Genomic DNA, 17,339 nt, shown 5'->3' with positions numbered 1-17,339 from the left:
TATATTTCAGTCAGACGCCTGAGAGTTAATCCGGATGCACTTAAAAGAGGAAAAACACTCTCATTGAGCTCACTTGTGCTACAGCAGTTCCAGTGCAGTTTTATTTTAAATTCCTCCCGCACTTAACGCTGACTGTCTATGTAAACCCAGCACCTTGTAAATCACACTGGAGGATGGTGAGGGTGGGGCGGGAAATGGGGGTGAGACATGAAGGAGGGAGCAAGCTAAAGGAGGAAAGAGAGGTAGAGAGGAGGAGAGTTTAAGGGAGGGAATTCCAAAGCTCAGGCTCTTGGGGGCTGAAGTACAGGATGAATTTAAACAACTTCCCTTGGTGTGTGTCACAACATCAGAAGGGTTAGCAATTTATGTCAATGGATTCAAAAAAAATAGACATAGCTGCTTAACCAGCCATTAACTTTATCTAAAGAAACATCAAGTGGGTCAAGAGATATTCCATTTTTCGCACTAAAATACCTTTCTGCCTCAGGGATGATTTGACAGCAACTCAGTGAGACTATTCCTCAGGATGAGAAGCTTCAGTGGTGAAACAGTTTACATCTACCTTCCAGACTGCACACATGAAAAGGGGCCCCTTGGGAGAGGTATGAAATCAGAGAGGATAGGAGCAGGTAAACCATTCCTTTTTGGGTTACATATAGAAATGAACTCTCTTTTGTACTATAACTGATATGCTACATATCTCCAAGACGGCAAACACATGACAAAAATTGTGAGCATGTTTCAGATACAAGAAAAATTCACGTGGTTTCATTCACATCATCTCTACAGACTAGGTACAGTTTTGGTCTCCTTATAAGAAGGAATATCTGCCCTAAAGCAAATGCAACAAAGGTTCATTACACTGGTTTCTGAGATAAGGGAATTTTCTGATGAGGGGAGATTGAGTAGACTAGGCCTATATTTCTTGGGGGGTTTGGAAGAATGAGAAGTGATTCATCAAAACATGCAAAATTCCGAAGGGGCTTAGCAGGGTGGATGCTAGATGATATTTCCTATGGCTGGAGAATCTAGAATATAGGGGCACAGTCTCAGAATACACAGTAGACCATTTGGGACTGAGATGTTGAGAAATTTCTTCAGTCAGAGGGTTGTGAAGCTTTGGAATTCTCCAGCCCAGCGAACTGTGGATGCTCATTAAGCATATTCGAGACAAAGGTTCTTGGATACCAAGGGAATCTAAGGATATGGGGACAGTACAATGAAAATGGAATTGAGGTAGCAGATCATCCAAGATCTTACCAAACAGAGGAGCAGGCTCAAAAAGCTGAATGCCTTATTCCTGGTCCTATATCTAAATTCTTGTGTTCAAACAGAAGGGGAAGTAAGACTAAGTCAGATGATAGGAGTCAAATGTTTGAAGAGATGACTAAATTAGTGGACAAAGGAATGCCAAGTACAGTCCTTTGGATGAGACATTAAACCAAGGTCCCATGTGCCTGCTTGGGTGGATGTAAGAGATCCCATGGCACTATTTTGAAGAGGAGCAGGGGAGTTATTCCCTACATCCCGGCCAATATTTATCTTCAATCAATGTCACAAAAAACAGATTATCTGGTCATTATCACATTGCTGTTTGTGAGAGTTTGCAAATTGGCTGTGAAAGTACTTTTCTTCTGTCCCCATATTCGAACTTCCAGCCACGGCAACCAGATGGGGTGGGGGAGGGAGAGGTGGTGTGAAGACCATGATAGTCAAAAGAAGACAGGGGAAAAGAGGAGAAAGAGAATGAAGGAAGCCAAGGAATCATTGTTCTTCCTCAGAATTGACAGGTGTTCAGAATCACCAAGAGCATCTGTAGCCCTCAGCAACATTCCCTCTAAGCTGTGTGGTTGTACAGTAACCTGAACGTCCCCTTACAGGCCACACACAAGTCAGCCCCTTTAAATTATCACGCATGTACAGTCACATAAAAAAATTAAAAGGGGCCATGCACTTAAAACAAATCACCGCACACTCCAAAAGTAAAATATGAGAACACTGGCCCCCAGCTTTATTCTCCACACAGGAGCATCATTTGGTGTTCCCAGATCTCAAATTAATGCAGCTCTGAGCAGTGCACTCAAAAAACACACATCGGGTGTGTGCTACCACCTTGCATTCCCTTTTTAACCTAGATTTGGGGAGCTCCTGGCTTTAATCACTGGCTCTGCCACGAGTTCGACGTGAAAGTTAAAATTAAAATTTTCAATGATCTGAAGTGGGACCTTAAATCAGAGGCAACCTGGTGAGCGGAGCTGACTGCTGGGGACGCATGAACAAGCAAAGATTAGAACCACCTGGAAAAACTCAGCAGGTCTGGCAGCATCGGCGGAGAAGAAAAGAGTTGACGTTTCGAGTCCTCATGACCCTTCGACAGAACTTGAGAGTCTCTCAAGTTCTGTCGAAGGGTCATGAGGACTCGAAACATCAACTCTTTTCTTCTCCGCCGATGCTGCCAGACCTGCTGAGTTTTTCCAGGTAATTCTGTTTTTGTTTTTGTTTTGGATTTCCAGCATCCACAGTTTTTTTGTTTTTATATATATATATTAGAACCACCTGAGCTTGCACAATTCCCACTTTTCTCCTCCCCACCCAATAAAAGTGCTTTATTTTATGTGCTAACCCAGCTTTTGGCTAAGAGTGAAAGTTTGAACTCCTGCATGCAAAACTACAATAGGAGCTTTAAATAGCCAAACAGAATTTAAGTATTAAAACTTGGCACTTTTGTGGTGGAATACACTTGCTGCAGGGAAGATGTAGCAGAATAAAACCAGCTGAGTTTCAGTAACGTGGGATATTTGCAAAAGCTGCAGAGATGCAGTAGAAATAAAGGGCAGTCTTCGTTTTCGCATTCCTTACAGACAATGTCAGGACACTCCCGATACACAAAGCTCAGCAACATTACAGGTTAAAATTGAGGAGAACCCAAAACAAAAAGCATTCAAGAAGGGAAAAGTTAGCTTTTTCCCCTCTCCTTCACATTGAAAGAAATCACCCTTGGAAAAAGATCCAGTTTGTAAAAACAAAAAGTCTTTTAACACGCACCGAATTTCTTTCCGACCCCCCCAACTCCCATTTCTCTCTTAGGCAGGATTCGCAGTTACTGAACATTCCCTTCAGCAAATGAAAGAAACTACAAGTAGCATTTCTCCAAAGATTTTAGCTCCACTTGACACAACACAATTTATTTGTTGCCTTTTTAAAAAATTCATTCTTCTTAAAACGCTGGTCAGATAGGGAAGGTGCTCCTTACACAAATACACACACCCTTTCACTAGGATCTGACAGTCCCTGTCCTGTTTCAATGCTGCCAAAGTTTGGATTCTTCAACATCAAAGTTTCAAAGCTTCAGAAGAGAATTTGATTATGTGCTTGAGAAGGCAGAATTTGCAGAGCCATGGGTAACTTGCCCGACCCAAACTTTCATTTGGCAGGCAGAACGTCCCAACCATTAACCCCTGAAACGCTAGTCCCCTTGTGTGCGGAGAGCAGCACTGGGTCTGTTCCGATTGTGCATTCACATAGATTTAAGGTCTTTGGCAAAAGAACCAGAAAGGAGCCGAGAAGAATTTTATTGTTAATGCAGCGAGTTGTGATCTGGAATGCACTGCCTTAAACTATAGTGGAAGCAGATCCTATAATAACCTTTAAGAGAGAACTGGATACATTCTTGAAAGGGGGGGAAACTATGCACAGCTATTGGGAAAGGGAAGGGGAGTGGTGCTAAATGGATAGCTCTTTAAAATAGCCAGCAAAGGCATATTAAACTAAACAGTCCCCTTTTAGTGCTTCATGACTGAATTTTGACTGAACTGAAAATCATGAGGGGTGTGGACAGAGTAGATAGGGAAACTGTTCTCAGTGGTGGAAGGGTTGAGAACCAGCAGGCACAGGTCTAAGATAATTGGCAAAAGAAGCATTGGCAACTCGAGGAGAACCACTCTCAGGTGGCTAAGATCTGTAATGTACTGAAAGTGTGGTGGAGGCAAGTTCAATCGTCACTTTTAGAAGAGAATTGTATCATGATCTGGAGAGAGAAAATTTGCAAGGTTACAGGTAAAAGGCAAGGGAATGGCACAAGGTGGATTGCTCTTGCAGAGAGCCAACACAGACATGATGGGCCAAATAGCCTCCTTTTGCACTGTAACTATTGTGTGATTCTATGCACTGAGGATTAATTTTTTTGTTTGTTTAGGGATGTGATCAATGTTTGCAGGGCAGAATTTCTTAACCATCCTGAGTACCCCTGAGAAAGATGCTCCTTCCACTCGCAATAGTTTTTGCAACTGGGCAGCTCACTCGACTTCTGAGAGTCAGCCACACAGGCTGGAGTTTTCTGTTGTACAAACCAAGTTGCGATGGGGGACAGATTCCCTTCACTGAAGGACATCACCAAACCAGTGGGGTTTTATGACAATTCAATTTCATTGTTATCTTTCTCTGGTGCCACAAACTAGCAGATTCATTGAATTTAAAACCGCAACTTTACTTAGCGGCAGGAACTCAGGACTGGTTACCAGACAACTCCTATAATCACAAAATCATAGACTAGGAACTTGTATTTCAATCACACCTTTCACGGCGTCAATGTCAATGAAGTATAGTTTTTGAAGTGTAGTCACTGTTGTAATTAGAAAATGCAGCAGCCAATTTGTACACAGCAAGCTCCCACCAACAGCAATGTGAGAATGCTCTGGACATGCTGGTTGAGGGATAAATATTGGCCAACACAATGGGAGAACTTCTTGCTCTTCTTCAAAATGGTGCCATGGGGTCCTTTCCATACGTTTGATAATTTTCATCTTGTTACTTAAGGAGGGATATACTTGCATTGGAAGCTGGTCAGAGAAGGTTCACTTGACTGATTCCTGGGATGAAGGGGTTATCTTATGCGCCAAGGTTGGACGGGCTGGGCTGGATGTTGGGACTTGTGAATCCCAGTTACACGCTTATTGTGGGATGGCTGAGTTGGTGCTATAGAAAGAGTTGATCAGCAGGCACTTCTTAGGTGGAACACATTGTGTTTATTTACAAGGTACTCAGCAGCTACACGTGTTTCTACATCAAACTCTATCTTCATACCTCTCCTTCTGAATACAGAGGTAGCCCGTGCTGCTCCTCTATGGGTTACACAAGATTATGTGATCTTACATTATAAAACCCTTCTTAAAGGTATGCTACACATTACATAAAGCCATAATTACCACACTGAGCCTGTATCCGTTGGAGTTTAGAAGAATGAGAGGTGATTTTATTGAAGATCCTGACAGGACTTGACTGGGTGGATGCTGAAAGGACTTTTCCCTTTGTGAGAGAGACTAGAATTAGGGGACACAGTTTAATCTGCTGTTGAATTGGTGTTCTGCAGTAAGTGTGTCCAGACTTGACAACTGAAAACAGCTACGACAGTAAAGTGCTGAACCTGTGTTTGAGATAAACTGAGTTGGACAAATAGCAAGGACATTTATTGAGAGAGAACTGGGTCAATACTTGAGGAGAGGGAGCAATTGATGAATATTAGTTTTTAGAGCCAGCCAGATGAATGCAGAGTTTTGTTTTCTGTCCCAGTATAATGGAATAATCAATTGGAGACAATTCAACTGAATGAACTTGGAGACTAGCCCATTTGGAAGGGAGACAGGGTAATGGAGTCTATAGCAAGTCCAACAGAATCATGTTTTTCTTTTGTTTAAAAATATATGCACCACACTGAGACTAACAGAGGCTTTGCTCCAAGTGAGCAGTTGCCAAATACTGATTAAAATACAGGCCCTTCTTGTTTGGCACTTTTGAAATTGAAACCTAGGGACATGAGGCCATTCAGCCCCTCGAGCCTATCCCACCATTCAATGAGATCTTGGCTAATTTGCATTTCAATTCCATTTAGCCATCTTTTCTCTATATCCCCCGATATCCTTACCCAATAAAAATATACCAACCTCAGTCTTGAAAACTCCAATTCCACCCCTACTGCCCCCACCACCCCCACAATATCCACAGCCAGATGGACGAATGTTCCCAATTTCCACTAACCTTTTGTGCGAAAAACAAAAGCAGTTCCTGATTTCACTCCTGAATGGCTCTATCTTTAAAATAGGCCCCTCATTCTTGTCACCCAAGCGAATCCTTTTAAACATCTTAAACCCTTCATCAGATCACCCCACAATCTTCTAAACTCAAAGGAAAACAAACCCAAGCTTATGCAACCCATCTTCATAATTTACCTGTCTAAGCCCAACTATCGTTCTGGTGAATCTACACTGCACCCCCTCCAAGGTCATTATCCTTTCCAAGATGCGGTGCCCAGAACTGAAAGTAGTTGCTCCAGATGGGTTGTGACTAAAACAATGGACAACTCCTCCCCTTTGCATTCCAGCTCCCTTGAAATAAAAAGCAACATTCCACAGATGTTCATAACATGCAATAATAATTGAAAAACCTTGAGCAGAAAAGGGGGGAAAAAACAACATTAATAAAGTAAAGAGGAAGGACAATAAATCTCATAGTGGGGTGTGGGGGAGAAGAGCGTGAAATGTAAACAGGAGATGGAAAACACCAGTTACAAAATTCAAGCGGCTTATCCCTTAACATTAGCAATGTAAGTATTATACAGGTCAAAAACAAACATGCAAACTTGCTGACCTGGGTATGGTGGGCAGCAGAGAATGAATGATGTTGGCCATTTATTACACTTGCACTTGTCCACAGACTTTCTCCAGGATTTATAATGGGAACTTGCTGTGATTTAGAAGCCAGTTTTGCACAGCATCCTCTACAGGATCTATGACCCGGGTGTAGAGGGCAAAGCAACTGTGCACCGCCTTACCCAATCAAACTGAGGAATCATTAATGAGATGTGCAAAGTCTAAACCAGATATTATCAGTAAAAATAGTTAATTCAATGTTAAATCAGGTACAAGTGAAAAAAAGTGAGGGAAAGAACAGTTGGATTAAGAGAGGTAAAAAGATAGAAAAAAGTTGTTCAAATTTTTAGAAATCTCTAACAATAAGTAAAATCTGAAGGAGTTTGACTTCACACTTGCTAAAGTCAGCTTGCAGGGTCAGAGAGGTTTTCATTTTGTTTTATTCTTTCACGGGATGTGGTTGGCCTGTAATTTTCATGCCCATCCCTAATTGCCCCTGAGAAGGTGGTGGTGAGCTGCCTTCTTGAACCTCTGTAGTCCATGTGGTGTAGGTACACCCACAGCGCTGTTAGGGAGGGAGTTCCAGGATTTTGACCCAGCCACAGTGAAGGAATGGCCGATATATTTCCAAATCAGGATGGTAAGTGACTTGGAGGGGAACTTGCAGGTGGTGGTGTTCCCATGTGTCTGTTGCCCTTGTCCTTCTAGATGATGGGGGAAGGTGCTGTCGAAGGAGCCTTGGTGAATTCCTGCACTGCATCTTGTAGATGGTACACACTGCTGCCAGTGTGACGGTGGTGGAGGGAGTGAATGTTTGTGGATGGGGTGACAATCGAGTTGCTTTGCCCTGGATGGTGTCAAGCTTCTTCGGTGTTGTTGGAGCTGCACTCATCCAGGCAAGTAGACAGTATTCCATCACACTCCTGGCTTATGCCTTGTGAATGGTGAAGAGACTCTGGGGAGTCAAAAGGTGAGTAATTCTCCATGGAATTGTGACCTGCTCTTTTAGCCACAGTATTTGTATGAATTGTCCAATTCAATGGTAAGCCCCAGGATGTTGATGGTGGGGGATTCAGCGATGCCAATGTCACTGAATATGAAAGATAGATGTATGGATTCTCACTTGTCAGAGATGGTCCTTGCCTGGCATGAGTGTTATTTGTCACTTATCAGCCCAAGCCTGGATATTGTCCAGGTCTTGCTGCATTTGGACATGGACTGCTTCAGTATCTGAGGGAGTCGCGAATGGTGCTGAACATTGTGCAATCATCAGCGAACATTCCCACTTCTGACCTCATGATGGAAGGAAGGTCACTGATGAAGCAGCTGAAGATGGTTGGGCCGAGGACACTACCCTGAGGAACTCCTGCAGTGATGTCCTGGAGCTGAGATAACTGGCCCCCAACAACAACAACCATCTCCCTTTGTGCTGGGTATGACTGCAACCAGTGGATAGTTTTCCCGATTCCCATTGACTCCAGTTGCTCGGGCTTGGGCTTTGGCAGTAATGAAGACGTATCACACTACAAAAAATCATTTAAACTGAAATGGACTCTCTTCTGGCGAGTTCAATGGGTGCCTATCATGTAAGCACAGCAACTTCATACCTCTCCAATTGTTTCAATGCCCAATCTCTGGGTAAGACACTGGCATAACACAGCTTATGGTGGGGGGGGGTGGGCAGGGCAACTCAAACAGAAACTTCCTGATTTTTGCATCGAAGCCCTCATTTCCAGTCACTGGAAGTTGCTGCCCAATTTACACTTTAATAAAAACAAGCACCGATAGCCTCACCACAAGATATAGGCCAACAGGTCATTTTAAAACAGTCACAAACTTCAAATTTTAAACCTACATTATTTTATAAAAACAAAAAACTGCGGATGCTGGAAATCCAAAACAAAAACAGAATTACCTGGAAAAACTCAGCAGGTCTGGCAGCATCGGCAGAGAAGAAAAGAGTTGACATTTCGAGTCCTCATGAATCTTCAACAGAACTAGGTGAATCAAGTTCACCTAGTTCTGTGGAAGGGTCATGAGGACTCGAAACGTCAACTCTTTTCTTTTCCGCCGATGCTGCCAGACCTGCTGAGTTTTTCCAGGTAATTCTGTTTTTGTTTATTATTTTATAAACACTTTTTTCAAACTGTTATCATTTTAAATTGGAGTCCATGATCTTAAAAATTTTACTTTACTGGAGGAACAATATTTGTCCCATCGCAACTGTGCTGGTTCTCTGGAAGAGTTATCCAGCTAGTCCCACTGCCCTATCCTTTCTCTATTCTCTTGGTAACAGGATAGGAAGTTGCTGTTCTGAAAAGTTTGTAAATTATGGGAAGTGGTTACAAAGTGGTGTGTAAAAAATTAAACTTAAAAGCTTCTATCCACTGCAGCTCTGTGGGTTGCTGGGAGGGTGAAATGATCATCTTTCCAAAGTAAAGAAGACAATATTTTTGCAGCGGGGGGTGGGGGGGGTTAAAAAAAAACAGGAAGTGCATCTGCATCACACAAAAAATCACCATCACAACCAACCAACACTTTCTCTCTCTTTATGGTTTAGCTGACAAGCACTTTAAAAGGTCAATGAGAGATATCCAAAGTACCAGCTGAGACAGCATTGATCATGCATACTACATCAAAAACAGAGAGAAAAAACAACAGCCTAATAGGCCTTGCAGTTCATCATGACAATACATAATTATGTCAGACAAGGTGTGACTACCTTGCATTTGGTTGCACTCTGTTGCCTCACCCTAGCCTAAGGGCTGGCAGGCAGGCAATCCCATTAGTAAAAGCCTTTGTAACAACTCTTAACCCACACATGGACAGCACAGGATCACTTGCCCTATTTCACATGGTGGAGGGAAGGTATAAAATTTGCATTAAGAGTGAATGTGCGTATATGCATGCATTTAGTCTGCCAAAGGCAATTGGTATCATACACAGAGTGCAGAAGATCCCATGAATACAATTTTAAGAGAAACTGGGGAATGTCCCAGTCAATATTTATCCCTCAATCATATATCACCAAAGCAGGCTGCCTGATCATTATCGTGTCGCGGTTCATGTGAACTTGCTGTGCGCAAATTGGCTACCGCATTTCCGATACTACAACAGTGACTACGTTTCAAATGCAGTGTATTGCACTTTGGGACATCCTGAGATTGGGAGGGAGGGAGCTATACAAAAGAATGAGGCTTTGTATTTCTTTCTAAAGATGAACATTATGCACTGTAACCTCTCCATTCCAAAAATCCATTGTCCAGAATCAGTTGCCCCAAATTTTTTTTGAGCGGGTGCAAGCAACTCTCAGGTTCACCAGCTTCCCCATCTTCCTCAGCCTGTCTGTGCCCCTGCAGCTATGAGGAGTTAATATTTCCAGCTCTCAGACTCAGACAGTCACCACCTTACCTATTAATATAGGCAGTGGCATGACTTTGACCGTGCCTATAAACAGTATGGTGGCCAGCACCCAAAGAGGGTGCAGCCAGTCTGTCCAGCCTTCAGATGGAAGTCATTTCTGCACCCATTTCCAGCCCCTCTTTGAACAACATGCCTGAATTGTCACCTCCTCCACCTGCTTCCGCCTACGTTACCACCCCCTCCCCCGCAGCGTTTCACAGTCAATTCCTCAGATAGCACTCAGTCCGTCTGCACCTACACCTGCAACTCAGAAAATACCACAGAGGAGTTGGCCTCCGTTGTGCCCATCTCTGAAGCAGAAAGTACAAAGCTCGTCCGGTCCAATGGCTTGCAAAACTTGCAAGGGCAGGTTCAGCTTCAGCAGGTGCAGCTGGCTGTTGGACAACAGCTGCCGTCTCAGATACAGACAATTCCACACCATGCTGCTCAAACCATCCAAGGGGCTGCAGTACAAGGGCCAAACTCTACAAACTGTCCAGCAACAGGCGTTGCAAAATGTTCAGTTATCAACATTGCAGAATCCAACTCAGGTGATCATCCAGAGCCCAAGTTGGGCGCCACTAGGAAAATAAACTGGCAAATCATCCAGGTGTAGAACATGGAGAACCTGTCGAAATGCACAGATACAGAATGCTCAGCAACTGACTGTGACTCGAGTCACCAAGTAACTCTGGTGAAACTGTAACTGCACAAGTTATCCCTGATACTGTAATTAGCAGTGTCATTAGTTTAAGTGCTGTCCAACTGACATTACCTACTCCCTTGATGTTATCAGCATTATGGGAGCAGAATCATGAAGGTACAGTATGAGGATAATTAAAACAATCTGTATTACTGTTTTATAATGTTTTATCACTATTTCATATTTCAGGTAAAGAGCTATATCAACAGGGTTTTCCGGTTTACGCACTTACAGTTATGTTTCCTAAACTCCAGAAAATTCCAAAATTCAGAAATGACTTGGTCCAAAGCATCCCTGACTTGTGAGATTACCGGGTATTTCGTTTACCTGGCACTTCTATTTTTAATGTAATTATAAATTTGAAAAGGTTGAAGATCACTCCAAATGAAATCCAGATAGTGGGGGTGGAGGGGTGTAGTTAATACAAAGGACTGCAGTGACAAAATACGGAAAGACATTAATAAGCTTGCAGACTGGGAGTGTATTTGGAAATGAATTTCAATATAGATAAGCTGGCACATTTTGGTAGGAAGAATAAGGAGGTCACATAATCCTGAGAAAATGAGATTCTAAATAAAGATCTGTGGGTACAGTTACACAAATCACAAAGCAGTCACACAGGTTAATAAATCCGCAAAAAGCAAACACAACACCAGGGCTTATTTTGAGAGAGAAAAAAATTGAAAATCAGGTCTGTTATGTTAACCTTTTCTGGAACTTTGATTAGACTACACTTGGTGTACTGTGAACAGTTCTGGTTTCTAGGTTATATAAAATACGGAAACACTATAGGAAGTGCATTAAAAGATTTATTGGGGCAATACCAGAACTGAGTGGGTATACATATCGGAAAAGATCGAACAGCCTGGGGCTCTTTTCTCTTAAAAAAAAACTGAGGGGATGATCGATTGGATTGTGAAAGCATTTGATAGGATAGAGTAGACATGCAGAAGGTGTTTTAATTTGCACAGACACCAAAACAAGGGCCCTTCAATATAAGATAATCATAAATAAATTCAAAAGGAAATTCAGGAGAAACTTCCTTACCCACAGGGTGGTTAGAATGTGGAACGCGTTACCACAGAAAGTACTTGAGGTAAATAGTACAGACTCATTTAAAGGGAAGCTAGATAAGCACATGAAGGAGAAAGGAATAGAAGATGTTGATAAGATAAAATTAACTAGGATGGGAGGAGGCTCGTGTGGAGCATAAACACCATCATGAACTAACTTGACTGGCCTGTTTTTGTTCTGGTAATATTACGTGACCCATACTACTATGAAAATGCACAAAATTACCTAGAAATTCTATCATAAGTGAACATTCAAAGTTTTGAGAAATATTAGTTTTCAAAAAAAATCGGCATAATCTTGATTAGCAATTGAAAACAATGTATCTCAAAAACTAATAGATGGATTTCAGTGAAACTTGGTAGGCAGAAAGGGTATGGCCCAAGGAAAACTGGTTAGTTTTTGTCGAAGATGTGAATCCAGATCCTGGAATTTTTAAAAAAAGTATCCATTAATATTGGGAGATGGGAGAAATTGATTTTTTAAAAGAATGTTGTGGGTTATTTGATTTAGAATGTTGTTGATTGTTTTAGAATGTTTGAGATTGTCTCAGTTGCTGTGGTGGAATTTGTCACAGTTGTCAAAGTGGGAGCAGAATTTTCACAGCAGGTTGTTGGATGTAGATTTGTGTGAAGCCTCCTCAGTGAGATGGATGCTCTTAATAAAAAGAAAAATCCTTTTTCAGCTTTGTATTTATATAGTATCAACCAGGCAGGGAAAAGCCTCAAAGAAGGGCTGTGTAGTTGGAATAATGTTGAGCTAACACAGCACAGAGGTATGGACCCCACTGAGTGCCCTCTTCACTTGCTACACACTGCATTGCTCAAAATAGATGGATTTTCCAAGATTTCTAGAAATTTTTGTTTATTTCTAAACGGATATCATAAACTCCAGGGTATAATTTATGTGTTAATGACAGCAATGCACACCTCTCTCATGTAAACCAGGTAAATGGCAGTCAATCAGTACCTACACAGTACACATATCCAATCTTCAGCAAGTCTTAATCTGAACTGCAGCTCCACAAAGCAAAATTATTTTGGTAACCAGTTAAGACAGTGCAACTAAAATCATTACAAAGTAAAAGGGTTATTGGAAAAAAATACATACATATGAACATACAAATTTGGAGTAGCCCATTCAGCCCCTCGAGCCTGCTCCGCCATTTGATAAGATCATGGCTGATCTGATCTACATTCCTGTCTACCCCGTATAATAGAACCATAGAACACTACAGCACAGAAAAACAGGCCATTCGGCCCTTCTGCCCTTCTAGTCTGTGCCGAAATATTATTCCGCTAATCCCACTGATCTGCACCCAGTCCATAACCCTCCAGACCTCTCCCATCCATGTATCTATCCAATTTATTCTTAAAACTTAAGAGTGAGCCCGCATTTACCACGTCGGATGGCAGTTCGTTCCACACTCTCACCACTCTCGAAGTGAAGAAGTTCCCCCTAAACCTTTCCCCTTTGGCTCCCTTGTCAATCAAGAATCTATACAAATTAGCCTTAAAAATATTCAACGACACAGCCTCCACTGCTCTCTGGGAAAGAGGCTTCCACAGACGAGTGACTTTTTGAGAGAAAAAATTTCTTCTCATCTCCACCTTAAATGGAAGACCCTTTATTTTCAAACTGCATCCGCTAGTTCTAGTCTCTCTCATAAGGAGAAACATCCTCTCAGCAGCCACACTGTCAAATTGCCTCAGGGTCTTAGATGTTAGATCTTAGATCACCTTCCATTCTTCTCATCTGAATGTAAGTATTAAAATAGCGTATAACCTACAGTGGACAATTCAAAGTCTAAGAAATCAGCTGCTTCACAATTTGAATTAAGCAATATAAAGAACACAAAGTGAGAATTTAGTGTTAAACGAGTTGAATTATTGGCTGATGTCAGCCATTTCCAGTTCTCCCCGGTGCCTTAGCCAATGTTTATTCCTCAACTAAAGTCGCTACAACAGATTATCTGGTCATCATCACATTGTCCTTTGTGGGATCTGGCTGTGCACAAATTGGCTGCTGTGTTTCTTACATTGGAGCACTGGCAACAATTTGGAAAGTATTTCATTGGCTGTGAAATGCTTCAGGGCGTCCTTATGACTGTGAAAGGTGCTGGATGAAGTAGTTAATTTTCTCTCTATTTCAATGAAGCAACTTTGAATTAAGGGGATTGGACCACATGCTGACATGCCGAGTGAGCAGCAGCCAACCTTTCTGCAATACTTGCGCTGATCTCTGAGTGGCTTCAGAAATACACATCACTGCTGTTCTCTAGAGTAGGATATGAAAACAAATGTAATGCCTTGGGGTGCTTTACCACATTTACGACGCTAAAAACAAATAGTTGTTGCATATAAAACTGCTTGTACAATATGGCACTATGTCCAATGATGCTGGCTGTGTCATAATACACATTTCTGTCAATCACTTTTGTGTGTATGTGGACCTCAGGACTGAAATTATACACTACAGTGTTAGACAATACAGAGAATTCACTGCCCTCTCCCCCAACCCAGTTTACAAGAGAACACCTTGGGGCAAATAAATTAATTTCACTCAACAGTTCATCAATTCGTTGGAAACACTTGCTTTGAAATAAAAATAAGTTTGTAATGCTGATTTTTTTTTCGTTATTGCTTATTTATCAATTCAACCAGGTAAACCCAGGCGGTTTAGAAAGTCAATGACTTCCTGGAGACTGAGATAAACCTGGTTGGGATTATCGAGCTGTCACAGCCCTCTCCTGTAAATAGAGAAATTCAAACATTTTAAAAGACTTGGATAATTCCCACCTCTTCCCTAATTAAACTAAAAACAGGGTGCATAGGTAGAAAGCAAAGGATAATTAAAGCAAGCAGAGGGTTAAATACATTCGCTTCAACATCAATTGTAGCTGCAAGTTATCAGGTCACTAATCTGGATCCTCCACTTTGATGACATTGTTACCCAGTCTTAGATGGTCCTTGAAAAACACATGCAGCCTTTGAAAATCTCACTGGAAGCTCTTATTTAGTTTATTACTAGTGAAACAGCAGTTTTGCTTGTAATATAAACACACAAATTTTGTATTTTCAGTATAAAGAACTTGCAACTATACAGCACCTTTCAAAACCTCAAGATATTGCAAAGTGTTCTACAGTTAATCAGGCACTTCTGACGTGTAATCACTGTTGCGATGTAATGTAGTAAAGTGGCCAATTTGTGCACGGCAAGCTCCCACAAACAGCTATGCGTTGTGCCAATTTGCTTTAAAGACAGTGAGCAACCTCATATGACATTAGACATGGGGACTCAAGATTAGGAAGTCCAGGTGAAGTTGGGGTCAGTTATACAATTCAGTCTCTGTTTTAAACATATGATGTTTACCCTAATGTTAAACTATTATCCTGTGCATATATATATATATATATATATATATACACACACACATACATATATAAATAATAGGGCACATTCTTATAGATTTGTACTAATAGATTTAACATCAAGTTTCAAAAGGAAATCTGATATGTACTTGAGAAAGCAGAGGTTCACAGAGTGGGATTGCCCCTTTCAAGAAGCAGGCACAAGCAGGATGGCCCGAATAGCCTCCTGTGCTGTCTATGATGAAGAAATTGATGATGTATGCCAGGGTTTCGGGTCGGTTCTGATAACAAGACACTGATAACAGGGAAGGGGGTACCACAACCAGCTGCAATGGGTAAGGGGGTAATTGGTGTGTGGCCGGCTTAGGGTGGGTTTGTGATGTCATCCTTACCTCAGTGGATGGGATGTTGACCACCCCTGTGGAACGTCTCTTCTCCCTCAGTTTCCTCTTCTCGATCTGCCCCTTTCCTTTCCTGGCGCTGGGACCCGAGCTCTTCATCTTGTCCTTGTTCTTGGTGCAGGCGGGCGGCGAAGAAGCAGCAGCAGCAGCGGCGGCGGCGGCGGCGGCGGCGGGCGGGCTCTCCGCCTCCAGCTCGCAAGCGTCGGCGGGCGAATTTCTGGCGGCGCTTTCGCTGCTCTTCGCGGCGCTGCCGCCGCCGCCGCCGCCGCCGCCGCTCCCGTCTTCCTCCAGCCGCTTGGGAGCGGGAACCCCGGACCTTGCAGCCGCGGCGCCTGTGGAAACCGGCGGAGGAGCCGCCGCCCGTTCTCCGGCTCCGGCGCCTCCGCCCCCGCCGTTGTTGTTATTGTTGAGCTCGGCGCCGTTACGGCTCGGCCCGGACTCGGCGTTGTTGGCGCCGGTGGCGGCGGCGAAGCGGGCGCGCATCTTCTCCCGCTTGGCTTTCCATTCCTCCAGAAAGTCGGTGGTGTTCCCGGGAGGCCGGTAACCCCCGCTCGCCATCGTCACCCCCCAAACCCCCCCCCCCCCCCCACACACACCCCAAACCCCCCCCCCCCCCCCCCCCACACACACCCCCCCCCCCCCCCCCACACACACACACACACACACACACACAATACAAAACTATAAACTAAACTAAACTCCCAATCACAAGGGGGAAAAGTTCCGCAGAAAGTCCTGAAAACAAAGTTTTTTCTGCTCTGTCTCAATCCGTTAACATCACAAACACCCGCCCCAGGTACTGGGAGGAAAACGAAGCAACTGGAAAAGACAGAAAAAAAAAATAATAAATAATAAACAAAGTCCACACGGCGACACACACACACACACACACACACAGAGAGAGAGAGAGAGAGAATTGGGAAAGAAACTTGCCAAACTCGGGTCAAAGTTACTCTCTCTCTCTCTCTCTCTCTCCCCCACAGACAATGCGCAGGAAGTGAAACTTGCCACAAAGTTTCTCTGGAGCCGGTTCCCGCTACCCCCCACCCCCCCGCCACAACCTCTGGGAGACACCGACACCTCCTACCTGCCCCCGCCGCCCAGCTCGCTCCTTCCTCCCGCCCCGGCAGGTGGCTGCGCTCGGCGGCTCCCTGGCGCCCCCTCCCTGCTCTCAAGCACCGGGCACCGGGTCCCGGTCTCTCTCTCTCTCTCTCTCTCTCCCCCCCCCCTCCCTCCCTCCCTCTCCCCGTGCAGAGGCCGGAAGGAGCTGCAACTGAACGGTATCAAATCCCAGAACGCAGCCGCACCTCCCTCCCTCCCTCCCTCCGGAATCCTCCTGCTCCTCTCCTCCCTCTACCTGCAAAGACAGAGACAGGCACATGGAGTGGGAGTATAGGTACCTCAGCTGCTGCCAACTCTCATTCCCTCTCCCCCTAGCTGCAGGGACTGAGAAAGAAGGACAGAGGGAGACACAATGACTCTCAGACAGAGCGTGCTACAAGTACCTCAAATACAACCAACAATACCCCTCCTCAAACAAAAACAAAAACAGAATTACCTGGAAAAACTCAGCAGGTCTGTCAGCATCGGCGGAGAAGAAAAGAGTTGACGTTTCGAGTCCTCATGACCCTTCGACAGTTCTGTCGAAGGGTCATGAGGGCTCGAAACGTCAACTCTTTTCTTCTCCGCCGATGCTGACAGACAAGTTCTGTCGAAGGGTCATGAGGACTCGAAACGTCAACTCTTT

The 17,339-nt window shown here is 43.6% G+C and overlaps 1 protein-coding gene across 1 annotated transcript in view; it reads right to left on the bottom strand.

Moving 5' to 3' along the window:
* The window catches only part of pawr (PRKC, apoptosis, WT1, regulator), a 179,857-nt gene extending 163,691 nt beyond the window's left edge, over window positions 1–16,166 (bottom strand). Inside the window, exon 1 of the mRNA XM_041216044.1 lies at window positions 15,584–16,166. Within this exon, the coding sequence (XP_041071978.1) occupies window positions 15,584–16,150 (567 nt within the window). The 5' untranslated portion in view covers window positions 16,151–16,166. The remainder of the gene's footprint in view (window positions 1–15,583) is intronic.
* Window positions 16,167–17,339: the final 1,173 nt, after the last annotated feature.

This window comes from Carcharodon carcharias, chromosome 21, assembly GCF_017639515.1.
Source record: "Carcharodon carcharias isolate sCarCar2 chromosome 21, sCarCar2.pri, whole genome shotgun sequence".
NCBI classification, from domain to species: domain Eukaryota; kingdom Metazoa; phylum Chordata; class Chondrichthyes; order Lamniformes; family Lamnidae; genus Carcharodon; species Carcharodon carcharias.
This window is presented reverse-complemented; position numbering and strand designations above follow the sequence as displayed.